The sequence below is a fragment of the Sander lucioperca genome, chromosome 4 (assembly GCF_008315115.2).
Source record: "Sander lucioperca isolate FBNREF2018 chromosome 4, SLUC_FBN_1.2, whole genome shotgun sequence".
Lineage (NCBI taxonomy): Eukaryota > Metazoa > Chordata > Actinopteri > Perciformes > Percidae > Sander > Sander lucioperca.
In genome coordinates this window covers 22,093,294-22,108,782 of record NC_050176.1, presented here as the reverse complement: position 1 = coordinate 22,108,782, position 15,489 = coordinate 22,093,294, and the positions used below count along the sequence as shown (strand labels likewise).

Genomic DNA, 15,489 nt, shown 5'->3' with positions numbered 1-15,489 from the left:
TACCCCCTGTTACCTTAAGGTTCCTGTTAAGGTTCCTCCCTAAATAGACATCACTCAAAAGCACACTAGTGACACCAGTGGACAATTTGTGTCCTACACCCAAAACAAATGAAAACGGCTCTTAACAACCATATTTGTGAAAAGACCCACTGATGGTAGGCTAACTGGCCTATAGGTAAGGTAGTCACAAAGGTATGTTCATAAGGATTCACTGTGCCACATGTATGTTTAACATTCAAACATGATCTATAAAATCATGCCAGCAATTATTATGTTAATAGCTTAGTATTCTATGCAAAAAAAAAAAAGGTACATATAAAGGCTTTAGGCCGCCCTACACGTTATTGTAGGCTCAGTTTAACATGCAACTTAATTTTATACAAATTAATAACATTTTTGCAATGTAGTACGGGGTCCTTGCTCCATCTTTCTTTCAGTTAAGGGGTTCTTGGCTTAAAAATGATTAAAGACCCCTGGTGTAATCTTTTGAATGGCTGGTCAAATTTGCATAGTCATACAAAAAAAGTTAATTCTGGACCCTGATCAGTCGGCCAGGTGTCGGTGAGTGCATGACGTAGAAAGGCGTGCTTACATTTTTCCGGCGGAGTGATGGTGATGGTCTGTGCTGTGAACTCCTCGTCGAAGTAGCGCGTGTCCGTCTCGGAGCTGACCTGGGGCTGAAAGGGCGGGACCAGCTGCAACAAGACAGGAAGCAGAAAGGCAACAGAGTCAGTGGCTGTGTTCCAAACCGTTCCCTATCACGGAAATAGTGCACTTTATAGTGTGTTCGCCATTTGGTAGTGGTGTTTGAATTCTCCGCGGTTCATTTCATTCACTATATAGTCCACTATAAAATACCCACAACGCACAGCTAATTTGAGTGTTCATACAATGTAGCCTTACTTCCGTATCCCACAATGCAACACGGTTGTGTTTGCCCCGGAAGAGAAGTAATTTAGTTTGTTTGTTTACATGATGCTGGGCGCGCCCGCCTCCGTCACACAAACAACCGGACATCTAATGACGCAACGATGTTTTCAGTGAGTGTCCAAAATCTGGGTTGGTCGCAAAATTGCATTTTTTTTAAATTGAAAAACGTATTTGTTTTAGGGAGAAACCCTAAACCCCCAGCCAAATACGTGCATGATGGTTAAAAAATACTGAGCATGGTCGATGAATATATATATATATATATATATATATATATATATATATATATATTAGTGCTGTCAGTTAAATGCGTTTTTAACAGTGTTAACGCAAACCCATTTTCACGGCGTCAATTTTTTTATCACGAGATTTTTGGCATAGAAAACTTTGTAGTTTTTTTCACATGCTGTTGCAACAACTAGTAACGTTAGAAAAACTACAACACCACACCGGATCTAGCTAGACCGGAAACAAAACAAAAGGCGCACACACTTGTTTGGGCTTGCGAGCCGGCCAAAGAGTAGTAGGCTAATGTCACGTTTTGAGTGGATGGCGAGCGTGAGACGCCGAAATGGATGCCAATAAGATTCTGAATGGAAAGTTTACTTTTAAAAAGTTGCCAAATGGTTCCATTGACAAGACCAAAGTGATCTGTGTTTAGTCGTTGTGAACTGAGCTATCATCGCAGCACGTCCAGTCTGAAATACCACTTGATGACCAAGCACACAGCTGATGGCCAAGCACACAGCTGATGTCAATTCTCCACCCCCTCGTCAAAGCCAGGCGACAAAAGCACAAAGCAAGCCGATCCACTTTTCCATGTTGATAAGAGCATTAAAATGAGAAAAAATAATTGGACAAAAAGAAATCTAGGGACATTTAGAATAGATTAAAGGTCCCATGACATGGTGCTCTTTGGATGCTTTTGTATAGACCTTAGTGGTCCCCTAATACTGTATCTGAAGTCTCTTTTATATAGACCTTAGTGGTCCCCTAATACTGTATCTGAAGTCTCTTTTATATAGACCTTAGTGGTCCCCTAATACTGTATGTCTCTCTCTCTCTCTCTCATGGGTGGGCCAAATTCTCTGGGCGGGCAAAGCAGAGAAAGGGGAGGTAACCTTTCCCCTTATGACGTCATAAAGGGAAGATTCCAGATCGGCCCATCTGAGCTTTCATTTTCTCAAAGTCAGAGCAGGATACCCAGGGCTCGGTTTACACCTATCACCATTTCTAGCCACTGGGGGACCATAGGCAGGCTGGGGGAACTCATATTAATGTTAAAAAACCTCATAAAGTGAAATTTTAATGCCATGGGACCTTTAAAATGTGCAATTAATTGTGATTAATTGCGAGTTAACTATGACATTAATGCGATTAATCGCGATTAAATATTTTAATTAATATTTTAATTGACAGCACTAATATATATATATATATACACATACATACATATATATATATATATATATATATATATATATATATATGTGTGTGTGTATATATATATGTGTATATATATATATATATATATAGGAGTTAACCTCTATATATGGGCGCCCGTTCTACCAACTGAGCTATCCGGGCGCCCCTTAAAACAAACTTTTATCGGAGAGCCTTTCCTGATTTTATTTGAGCTTGAACCTCCTTTGATTCTTACCTTCTTTGTACAGGTTTTTATACACCAAACTGTTTTTATTTGTTTGGTTTTTGATGATTTTATGACTGGTCTGTTTTATTGTTTTGTGAAGCACTTTGTAATGTAGATTTGAGAAAGTGCTCTTTAAACAAATATTATTTTACTTATCATTATGACTATCTCTCTATACTCTCCACTATCTCCATCTGTCCGGAAATGGGCGTTGAAACTTACTGAGCTGCTGATAAAAATCTGCGTAAAAGCAGCGAAGGACTAAAACACGTTGCTTTCTATGTGGACATGCAGCAAAAAAAAGGAAAACCTTGACTTGCACATTGCTGAGAGGCTCTGAGGAGTCTAAGGCTACGTTCACACCCCAAGTCTTAATGCTTAACTCGGATTTTTTGTGCTCAGATCCGATTATTAGTTTGGCTGTTGACATTACCTTTTAAAATGTGGCCTATATCATATTCCAGTGTGAACTGTTTGCGGTTTCGAACTGACCCGCATGATCAAAAGACCAATACCAATGACATCAGACGCAGCACACTGTTGAACTATAGTTAGGGAGGTTATGGAGGAAGTCAGCATTTTGTTTGTGTAATGGCAGCCGTAACATTAATGAGTATACACTAATGAGGTCTAACACCTCCCTCTCCCTCCATTGACTTTTGAATTTTGTAGGCCTAGTGAGGTTTTAATTTTACTGTCTGGGTCGGGCTAACTCCCGCCGCCGCATAACTCTGACGAACTGACAGATTGGTAGATTGACGTAAAAAGACCTAGGTCTGATTCAGGACCACATATGGAAGTGGTCTAAATCTTGATTTGAAAAAATCTGATCTGGGCTAGATTTGAGTGTTCACACTACTTCTGAAGAAGTCTGACCTGGTCACTTGACCCCAAAAAGAAATCTGACTGCAGTCTGTAGCCTGTAACAGTCAAAGACAAAAACAGGACGACGGTGTGCTTGGAGGACCTGGTGCTGTTTGGACTGCTTTATGTTCTTCACATAAGATAGAGATGAGGTAATTGTTCCTTTTTCCATTCTATTTTTTTTTTTTTTATTTATACATCTCTGCCAGACTTCTTTTGAAAAATCAGGTAACCCTGATCCCAGAATATCTCAGGTACGCAGTTGGAATAAAATTACCGCTGAAGATCGGATGACGCCTCAGCAGCTAAATCCTGCTCTCACCTTCTTGTCGTAGACGTCCTGCCAGTCGACTGTGCCAAAGAAACTGTGCCGCATGATCTCCTTAGCGTCATCCGGTCCGCCGCCCAGCCTGTCAGAGAACAGAGAGAGACAACCAAGACGACGTTGAAGTCAGACATAAAAAAAAAAAAACGCTGCTCTTACAAAGTCTCCATCAACGGACCCAGAATATCCACCTGCTACGGATCCAAAAATAACTCGGCGGGGGGGGGTGAATGGGTTTGCTCTTTTTGAAGCTGCAGTTGCCTCTTTTCTCCACTTTTCTTCATTAGAGACAGAAAAACGCCTCCGGGACAATCAGAGAGGGAAATTAACAGCAGCCACCAGCCGGTTTTTGTCTAACAGCACTTTATCTGAATACCAATTATCAGGAGGAGGTTTTTTTTTGTTCTCTTCTCAACATCAAGATGGCGGCTTAAATAGTGAAATAAGCCGGTGGATTCTGGGACAGATAGCACTTTTTTTTTTATCTCTTGTACTTTGAGCAAAGACAGGATCTTGAGAGGCCTCAACATTCAATTCAAATTGTTTTAAACAAGCAAATTTGATGTATTTTAGCAGAATACTGAAAGCAGCTGAACTGAGTACACTTTATAATCAGTTTATTTATCACAAGTAATATTGTTATCAGGATATTCAACAACGTTATCGCATGTTCTCCTCATGTCGTGCAGCCCTTGTGTGTGTGTGTGTGTGTGTGTGTGTGTGTGTGTGTGTGTGTGTGTGTGTGTGCTTCACAAAATATCGTTTTTTTTTATCATCACTGTGATATTAACTGGCGTAATGAACACATTTGGAAAGGCTGCGACATATTGCGAAAGACATTCATAGATTTAGTACTGTGTGTGTGTGTGTGTGTGTGTGTGTGTGTGTGTGTGTGTGTGTGTGTGTGTGTGTGTGTGTGTGTCTGTGTACCGCTTGTTGGGGTCCTTGATGAGCAGCCCCGACAGCAGCGACTTGGCGTCGGCCGACAGCGTCCGCGGGAACTTGATCTCCTCCATGAGGATGAGCTCGAACAGCTTCTCGTGGTCCTGGTTGTAGAACGGCAGGCGGCCGCACATCATCTCATACGTCACCACTCCCAAGCCCCACCAGTCCACCGCCCGCCCGTAGTCGTTGTCCTCCAGCACCTGGTAACACGCAATACACTTTAACCAGAATGTTGACAGCATTTCTATCACAATTCCCTCTTAAAAGCTTACAAAACAGGGCAAACCCTGTCTGAAAATACATCACACTTTCAGCGTGTTATATCGATGCTTTTCTTCTTTTCTTCGGTAATAACTATTTGAACAAGGGATGGTTAGATTGAAAAAAGGGTTTGAACTGCGATTTCTCAGCCCATAATATGTTCAGCTGATAGTCCAACAGGGCTAACCCCATGGCGTTTTAGACTAACCTTCTCTTTTACTGTGAAGTTTGAGAGCTTTTACGAAATATTAATTCCAGCTTGTTATATTGCACTTGACACTGAAACAGGAAGCTGTTCCTGTTTATATCTGCACACACTTCTTTTACCAATGACGTTGATGCAATGATGTTTTCTTCTCTTCTCATTCAACTGTGCTCAGAGGGGTCTTGGCCTCTTCCTGCCCTTTCAGTTGTCAGTCTGGTTGTACAAAACTAAACAACATCTATTTGTAAAGGAGGACTTACTCCAACCTAAAAGCATCAAAGACAATCCAAACATACCGAGTAGTCCTCTCAGACATCTGACTCACACAATCGAGCTTTGTGGCAGCAGATTACAAACTTTACAAGCGGTATTGCATATTAAAACACCAAGAGGCCATTTTAAGACCTGTGCCTCTTTTTTTTTCTTTCTCACGTAGCTATATCTGACCCTGATGCATCTGATGTCCGCTTTCACGTCCTCTTAATGGGAAAACGACTTTCAGAATCTCCACCCTGAACCGCATTAGAAGAAGTGAAATCAGCCACTGACATTCTACTTTGATGTAAAGAAAACATTTAGCCGCCATTAGAGGAACTACACCTTGGGGCACTTCCACAAAGTTGAGCCCCGGTGGTTGCTGCTTGATGACAAACAGAACCCAATTTCTTTCCTGATTTCATCATACGGGACGAAAACAGAAGACCGCGAAGGCTCAGTGTGGGCCTAAACCGTTTTTGTGACAGTTTCCAATCTTATTTTTTCTGGTTGTTAATTATCAATAGTCACTAGCTGTGTCCGAAACCGTTCCCTCATTCACTCACTTACTGTTCCCTATATAGTGTTTATTAAATAGTGAACTATATAGGGAACGACCAAACCAGATTTCGGACACTACACTGAAAACACATCGTTGCGTCAGTAGATTTGCGTGACGGTGGCGGGCGCGCCCTGCATCACGTAAACAAACTGAAACTAAAATACTTGCTTCTGCTTCTTCTCCTCCTCTGGGAAAACACGACCAGGTTGCATTGTGGGTATACGGGAGTAAAATGTAGGCTACATTGTACAGCTGTGCATTGTGGGTATTTTACGGTGGACTATATAGTGAATGAAATTAACTGCGGACGATTCGAACACCACTACAGAATGGCAAACAGACAATATCAGGGGTCTTCAACGTTTTTTTTAAGCCAAGGACCCCTTAACTGAAAAAGACACGGAGCAGGGACCCCCTACTGCATAAAATTAAGTTGCATATTAAACTGGACCTACAATAACTTATAGGACTGCCTAAAGCCTTTATACGTACCTTTTTAGTGCATACAATACTAAGCTATTAAAATAGCCTAATAATTGCTGGCATGATTTTATAAATAATCATGTTTTAATGTAAAATGTGGCAGAGTGAATCCTTAGGATGAACTGTATCTGTGGATTGTAGTGGCTACCTTACTTATGGGCCAGTAAGTAGAGCTGGGCGATATGGAGAAAATAATATATACATATATATATATTTTTTAAAGATTATTTTTTGGGGGCTTTTTCCCTTTATTCGAAAGTGGATAGATATGAAAGGGGGAGAGAGATGGGGGATGACATGCAGCAAAGGGCAGCAGGTCCGATTCGAACCCTGCGCCGCTGCAGGACTCAGCCAACATGGGGCGCACGCTCTTACTGGGTGAGCTAGAGGCTGCCCCATACATATATATTTTTGACCAAATACCTCGATATCGATATTGTGACGATATTGTAGGGTTGACAATTGGTGCTTTCACAAAATATGCACACAATGAGATTTTTGATAAATAATCCTCAGTTATGTTGATATAATAACTATGTGGGTAAAGGCAAATAATGGAACCGCTAGAACAGTCTGGTAAGTTCATAAAATGACATAAACTTTACTGTAATGCAGCCTTCAAAACCAGGAAAAGACAACACTTACGTCATATTACGATATCCAAAATTGAAGACGATATCTAGCCTCATATATCAATATCGATATATTGCCCAGCTCTACCAGTAAGCCTATCATCAGTGGTGGTGGTGGGGGTTTCACAAATTGTGAAGCTGATTTATATTTGCTAACAATATTGCAAATAATATGTTGGTTTCATATTAAGATATTTTAATTTTCTTGGAAACTTTCAAAAAATGAACAATAATTTGTCGGCCCCCCCTTCAGTAACCCCCTGTTGAAGATCTCTGCAATATAGTGCACTATTTCCGTGATAGGGAACGGTTTGGAACACAGCTAGTGTGTGTGTGTGTGTGTGTGTGTGTGTGTGTGTGTGTGAGTGTGTGTGTGTCAGAGCTCTGACCTCAGGAGCGAGGTACTCTGGGGTTCCACAGAAGGTCTTCATGGTGGCAGTGTCGGTGATGCCTTCTTTGCAGAGGCCGAAGTCCGTGATCTTGATGTGGCCGTCTTTGTCCAACATGAGGTTCTCCAGCTGATGAGGAGGACGAGAGAAATAAAAAAAAAAGAAAAAACATGACGCTTTGTTTCTGACCTGCAAAATCTGGCCGTGTTTCTGTATGTTTCTACATGGTAAACTGTTAACTGCCAACCCAGGGCAGGGTTCAAACATTAGATTTCTCTCAGAAGAGAAGATTTCTCACAGAGCAGGGGACGTTTACCTTCAGATCACGGTAGACGATCTTGGCAGAATGCAGGTAGTCTAGAGCAGAGACGATCTCAGCGCCGTAGAAACGGGTGCGGTCCTCCGAAAATACTCTTTCTCTTGACAAATGGAAAAACAGCTGCAGAGAAATACATAAACACAAGTTCATACACCTCAGACGTGTCTGTTGTATTAAGTTGAGTCATCCAGTAAGAGACCAGTAATCAAGATCAAAACCACTGCTATTTTCTGCAGTGGAACCCAGGAGGGGCTGAGATGTAGCAGAAGACATCAAAACAGCAGAAGAATGACTTAGACTCTCTCCGATCATTGAAGACGGCTTAAAGCACGTGGCAAACTCAAGGCTGGCTGTTAAATCTGGCCCCTCGATTTTGATCCTGCCCGTATATCAATTAAGGTGCTCAATCAATTTTGGCCCACCTAGATTTGTCACCTTTTTCAACATTTTGTCGCCTTTTCTGACATTTTTGACACTTTTTTCAACCTTTTTGCCACTTTGTTTGGGCACTATTTTCAATGTTTTTGCCACTTTCTTTTGCATTTCTGGCGTTTTTTCCAATGTTTTTTGGGCGCTTTTTCAGACGTTTTTTCCCCGATGCTTTTGTGACCTTTTTTGGCGTTTTTTTGCTAAGGAACGTTTTTGCTGACATTTTTTTCACACAGAAAAAACTATAACCAATTGTAAAAATGCGTCAAAGTGCAAAAGTGTCTCTGACTGAACTTACATCCAAATAAAATAACTTCTGAAGATATTTTGCATCCCTCTCTGGTCTTTTGTGCCATTGATGCCTTCAAATTGATAAATTGACAACCCACTCCAGTCCTACAACTCTCCAAATAAGACCACATCGACAGGAGTGACTGCTTTCAGTTGAAGCTCTTTGAATCACACTCGACTTCATTCTTCAATAGTTCTTGAAATAACTTCAGAACATCTGCCAGCATCAAAAACATAAAAAAAAAGAGATTCATTGATGTCTCACCTCTCCTCCGTTGACGTACTCCATTACAAAGCACAGCCGATCCTTAGTCTGGAACGAGTACTTCAGAGACTGAAACAACAAAATATATATATATTTTTTTTTTTTAACTCAGCAGAACTTAGCCGATTGTTTCAAACACATTTATTTATTTATTTTTTAAGAGCAGAAGCTTTGCGGTCTGAATTCAGTGCATCGTTCCTTCTTTGCACAACCTGTATCAAGAGAGTCTTTGAAGTCAAGCTGCTTCTCTTTATTTATATTTATTTATTCCAACTTAATAATTCACAGCAGCACAGGTGTGTCTTCAGGTTATGTTTGCATGCAATCTACATGCTGATACTCACAGTTAGGAATGGATGCCGAGTGTTTTTTAATACCCTACTTTCTGTGAGTGTGTGAGCAACTTCATCCTGTGATGGAGGAGAAAAAAAAGGAGAGGACAAAGAAGACAGGTGATTAGTCAGGAGACAATTTCTTGTTTGAGTCAAAAGGTTGAGGGTGTAATTGGAAGAGAGGTGAGCGAACATCAGGATAATGCCGGCATAAAACCAATCTGGAACTGATATTTCTAAATATTAACACCCTCTACTAACAGTTACATGCCAAATGAAGGTAACACATTTAGTTTTTTATGTTGCTATTTTCACACATAAGAGTTACGGTAGATCTTGTTAAAAATTGATATGACATGTCATTTCAATCCAGTAACCAGTAAAAACATGTTTAAATGAAAGACAACAAAACATCTGATAAACACTAAGGGCCCTATCTTGCACCCATCGCAGCGCAAAGCCCGTCGCAGTTGTCAATTTTCCCGTCCAGCGCCCGCGTTGTTTAAATAGCAAATGCACCTGTGCCCATCTGTGCGCCAATGGGCGTGCTGGTCTTAGAGGGAGGTGTGTTCAGGTGCATTCTGGGCGTATTGCTATCTTGAGGCAGCGGGAAGTGATCGCTCCATTGACCAACAAAAACCTGGTCTAAAGTCAATAACTCAGCATTTCATTGTTATTTTAACAGAGCATTAGTAAAATGCGCCTAGACTTGTGCACAGTGCGCGCAATAAAATATTGCGTAATAAAAATATTGCGGTGCAAATCCACCATCATAATAGCAATGCGCAAAGGTCCAAACGCGCCTGGCTTTTAAAGGGAATTGGAGATGAGAATCTGATTGGTTTATTGCATGTTACTAGCAAAAGTGGATTCTGACCCGCCCTAAACGCACCTGCGCCAGGCGCTTTATGCCGTGCGCTTAGATCGTTAAAATAGTGTCCTAAATGTTGATTAAGTTCTTTTTTTATCGTTTTGCAAATACAATGTCAGAACACTTTGAAAAATGTCCTTCAAAGTTTCTCAGAGAGCAAAAAGACAATCTTTAAATGCCAAAAAAACATCAAACAAACATTCACATTAAAACAGAGACAGACCATGATCAATTATCAAAATAGTTTCAGATTGAGTGATCGACTAATCGCCGCATCTGTCATTAGTTTAAAAATGAGTGGGGGATTTCTGCTTCTCATTAGAGCTGCAAAAAGTAGTTTTTCCTTTTTTTCTGAAAAGAAAGTCAGAATTCTCTGATTCTGGCTTCTTAATAGTGGTGTTGAAATTAATCGTTTCTACGATCAGGGTTTCTGCAGGTTTCTGTCTTTTAAGACCTTTTTAAGACCTTTATGAATGAAATTTAAGACCTATATCACGAGATAAAAGAACAACAAAATGCAGAGTCACAAACATACTTGCAAAGTAAATAAATGTATTCAAACTGAATAAAAGTGACACGGAGAAATAATGATCTGTACATATACAGCAAATTATATTTGGACTAGCGAAAGAAAGAACTACAACACCACAGATTTAAAAAAAAAAAAAAAAAAACATTTCAGTGAGCATTAGAGGCAGTGTTACATCGACATAGGAAAATGTTAGCCTGACAAGCCAGACCCACATCCAGATGTTGGGTCTGGGAACTCACCATTGGCAGGGCTCAATCCGAGGGGCGGGATAAACGGTTGTCTTTCAAATTCCCTCTGCACGCAACAGGATAGCTCTACAACCAACCAGAGCAACGCTAGTTGATAGATTCAACTTTAAACTCCGAACACATCTTCCTTTAAGAATGACTTGAGTGCCGTTCTTTATTCTTTTCTCAAAGAAAAGCTTAACTCCAAGTCTTCCAAAGCCGATTCCAAAGAACGCTGTTCCCAGCAGCAGCCATAAGCCCCACCCACCGACTCTATACACGATGTGATTGGCCCGGCCAGAATTTGGTTTTTCCAGCTCGCAAGCCAACGGAGAGTTGCTAGACGACCCTGGCTGCAAATTACATTTGCTGCCGCTAGGGTGCGTCTAGATTTCTAGGCTAGGAAAATGTAAGACCAGTTTAAAATTATTTAAGACCTAGAAACCAGTACTTTTGCGGATTTAAGAAACTTTTTAGACCCCGCAGAAACCCTGTACGATGCATTGCGATGCGGACCTGGGCGATTCTGCATCGATGCAGTGACAGACCATAATCGATTACGTCCTACTGATGCTGCTTGCTTGTTGATTTTCTGTCCGCTACCTTTTTGTTTTTGCCTTTTGTCTGCTGTGTTCAGACTCCGCTAGATTCAGGACGTGTCTTTTTTTTTTAAGAGCAGATACAATAAAAAGGGGAGTTCATAATATACAGTATATGCGACCCCTTTGATTTGTTGATGAAAACCACGTGTGGTAATATATGGTAATATGGAGGAGGTGACGCATCTTGATACCTTGGCTATGATGACTTCCTTCTTGAGGATCTTCATGGCGTAGTAGGTGCCACTCGCCTTCTCCCTCACCAGAATGACTTTCCCAAAAGTGCCTTTGCCCAGAAGCTTCAGATAGTCAAAGTCATTCATTGTCTGGACAAAAGAAACAAAAGGCATGGTGTGAAGAAACTGGTCCTCCATCATTCAATGCACTTAGATCACGTGTCAAACTCAAGGGTCAAATCCGGCCCGCACATCAATTTGAGTTCACGATACTGTAGATCGTGGCCCTCCTAGTTGTGCGTCAAACCAAAAACAAAGGGAATGTGTTTTTTAAACTGCAATTACCTGACATTCTAAGCGGAATTTGGCAGATTTGCAGACTTACAGACTCAGTAATTCCCACAAAAGCAGAGTTTTCATATTCAGGCTGTGAAACAGGTTGCCGTTAAAATATGTTTCATTGTTTTTGCTTGATTGCTAAATTCTATGATGGCTAAGGAACTTGTTTGCTGACTTTTTTAGGGCTTTAGGTCGACAAAAATGAGACATAGAGCGCCAAAAATGTCGGAAAAAGCAACAAATAAAATAAGAAAGTGAAAAAAACGTCTGAGAAAGCCAAGTCGGAAAAGACAACAAAAAGGACAAAAAAAGCTACAAAAATGTCCCAGAAAGCGACATGCAGTAATACAATCAAAGATACAGTATTTGACTTTTTTCAATTAAATAAAAGCATGTCAATAAACTTTACGTGTCTGGCCCTCAATGTGATTCTCTTTTTCCGGTATGGCCCTTAGTGAAATTGAGTTTGACACCCCCTGACTTAAGATACTCCTTTTTCCAAAAATAAGACGGCTCCTTTGATTTACAAACAGGAGCGATATTTTGTCTCCACTGAGATCAACCGTCACCTTTCGTTTGTAGTGGCTGATGGAGGTGTCCATCTCCTCCTCGTTGACGTTCTCGATCTGGGAGGTGGGGCTGCTCAGGATACCCTCCTCCTCCTGTTTGGCCAGAGACTCGGCTACCATCTGGATGGCCTCGGCCCACTCGTCCCTACGGGACACAACGACAGGTTCACAACTACCGGCAGGCAGCACTTTGTTTTTTTGTTTTTTTTGGTTAATTGCTTTTAACTGTGGCTTCACCTTTAGACTAGTCTGGATCGACAGAAGTACATTTACAGGATAAAGCCTTCCGCTCTCTCTGTGTGTTGTCGTTCTCAAACTCCGTTCTCTTCGGGAAACCACAACAAACTTCGAGCTGGCGAGCTACACGCTGAAAATGTCAAGTTTTGAAGAGAATTTGGATGGTGCAACGCCCTGTTGCACCATCCAAATTCTCTTCAAAACTTGACATTTTCAGCATTTTCAGCAGCGTGTAGCTAGTTAGAGAGGAAATTACCTAAACATATTCTTTATAAATCTTAACAATCATTCCCCGAAAGAACCAAGCAGGCCTGCCCTAGGCCTGCTTGGTTCTTTCGGGGAATGATTGTTAAGATTTATAAAGAATATGTTTAGGTAATTTCCTCTCTAACTGGGACGTTTTGGGACCAATTGCTGGTGTTGCTGTGGACGAAGTACACACGGAGATACACTGGTAAGAGCTAGTGAGGTGGAACCATGTATCAGCTAATTTAAATAGCTCACGTTACTGTATTGTGTCAACAGTTAACTTCATTTAATGTTGTCTTTGGCGTTTTCTTTTGCGGGGGTGCAAATGTGGCTACTGTGGTGTAGCCAGACTTTACTCCACGGCGCTGTGGAGAATAGGTCTGGCAATGTGAGACTTACGACTGACCATTCAAAACAAGTATAAAAAAATGAACTGGTGGCCACTGAGATGTGAGAGCCTATGAACGGTCCAAGACATCCACCCTCTTAACAACCTACAGACTTACTCTGACAAAGTGACTGCAGCTCATGTGCGTGCGGGAGGTTGGAGGATGTTATTAGCCGAGTCGTGTCCATAACAAACTGATTGACCATCAGGTAACAAGTCATAATGTATACATTATATTGTGTTTTGCAGCGAAAACGCTTCAAAACTTGGCGTCCAGCCCCAGCCCCACACCCCTGTTTCCTGTCTTTCTTCTCGCTGTGTTGACAGACTCCTGTTGTGTTGTGAGGACAATTTAACACAAACCGCCCCAGTCTGGTGCAGAACCAAAGAATCTGTTGTCCCTAATGCCATATTTTTCATATCTGCTATCTGTACATACTGTAGTTGTGAGAATTGTTATTTAACTTTTCAGTGCACAAGTAGCAGTAAAGATAGAAGAACATATAACATTGCATTGTTAGGTCCATTTGATGGTTTCTATAATATTTCGTATAGTTTTTTCTTTAACATCTGTAAAGAGAATTTGGACGTGATTTAGATCGCTGCTCTTCATCCTCAACACAAACAAAAGAGGTGTGTTTCAGGAGCTACAACCCAAATATAAGGACATCAATATTCATTAACGTAAAATTAGACGCACATTTTCTGGATTATAATCATCGCACACATATTCTCCACTCTTCATGCTGTGAATTTTGCACATTCCTGCACAAACTTCTTCAGCGTTTTTATTCAAACAATGTATTTATTGCACATATTTTTACCTCCAGAAAGGAGGTGATGTTTTCGACTCGGTTTGTCGGCAGGATTACTGAAAAAACTACTGGCCCCATTTTCACGAAACTTGGTGGAAGGGTGTAGCATTGGGCCTAGAGTGCGGATCGGGCTGCATTTTTCTGTCCGAGCCCGGCTCGCGTCCGACAGAGCAGTAACCGAGCCCGACAGGCATTAAGATATTTATGTCCGAGCCCGACACAGTTAAAATCTCATTTTTTTTCTCATACTAATGACACATGTACGTTTGTTTGTGTAGAAAGCTTTTATTAAGCAACTGTAGGAAGGCATTCGGAAATGTCAACAGATGAGCTCATCAGCGCACACGGGGCAACAAGCGCACGTTAACACAGGCACCTACATAATAAGCTTTTTTAAATTTAAAATGTTCGGTTATCCATCCTCTAATTGGGCCAAGGATGAACCCATTACATTTTGAAGCAGATTTGAATCACGGAACAGATACACAAATTATTTTTCACTTTTGTTAACATTGCGGGATAGTGTGTTTGTGCTGCATTATGTGGTGTCAGAAAAATCTGAAAAATACGTTGCAAGAAAGGGCATGCCTTGGTGGAGGTCTGCGCTCTCCGAGTGCCCTTCTAGTTTATAATGTTTTTAATATTTTTTTTTTCTGACTGTTGCTTTTATCTTTTATTTTCTCTTACTATGTATGTCTCTTACATTGTTATGCACCAAAACAGCCGTGACAAATTCCTTGTATGTGTAAATCTACTTTGCAATTAAAGGAGAACTCCGGGAAATTTTTACGTTAATCTTGTTAGCCTTCAGTAACGCTATTACTGTACAAGAAACAGGCATCATTTGGCCCGTTTCCATGTAGTTACATAGTCACTGATATGATCATAACCACTACAGTGCTCAATTACCTATTTTTGAGGGGGAAATAAACTTTTTTCGCCGCAAAAATTTCGCCGCAGAAGCATGAGCTGTCCTCTGGAGGATATCCACCAGACCAGCGGGCGCCCGTGGATTGTTGTCGGCCGCGGCAGGCGGAGAAGGCGGGGAGGAATTAGAAGGATGCCGGCCGGCCCTGCTAGCCTGGCTAAGGCAACTAACACACAGTTCGCCACTGCAGAGACTACTATTCACCAACGCCAGATGGATCGCACACAAAATGGATATATATGCTACAAATACACAGGGAACTGCTGCTTGATGATTATTACTGAAGCCTGGCTGAACACACTCACTCATCCCAGACGGCAGCTAGCGGCTAACAGGGTAGGTGAATTTAAACAATGTCACATCTTGTTGTCATGTAAGGGCCCGGTTCATGTTGCACAGACATTTTAATTGCATTTTGCGT

General features: G+C 41.2%; 1 protein-coding gene across 1 annotated transcript in view; it reads right to left on the bottom strand.

The window, feature by feature from the left end:
- akt3b (v-akt murine thymoma viral oncogene homolog 3b) overlaps positions 1-15,489 on the bottom strand; it is a 31,394-nt gene that overhangs the window by 3,845 nt on the left and 12,060 nt on the right. The window contains exons 4-12 of the mRNA XM_031302705.2: positions 12,452-12,596; positions 11,562-11,693; positions 9,151-9,216; positions 8,807-8,875; positions 7,819-7,941; positions 7,503-7,631; positions 4,701-4,915; positions 3,768-3,855; positions 593-695 (exon numbers count right to left, since the gene is read on the bottom strand). Of these exons, the coding sequence (XP_031158565.1) occupies positions 593-695; positions 3,768-3,855; positions 4,701-4,915; positions 7,503-7,631; positions 7,819-7,941; positions 8,807-8,875; positions 9,151-9,216; positions 11,562-11,693; positions 12,452-12,596 (1,070 nt within the window). The remainder of the gene's footprint in view (positions 1-592; positions 696-3,767; positions 3,856-4,700; positions 4,916-7,502; positions 7,632-7,818; positions 7,942-8,806; positions 8,876-9,150; positions 9,217-11,561; positions 11,694-12,451; positions 12,597-15,489) is intronic.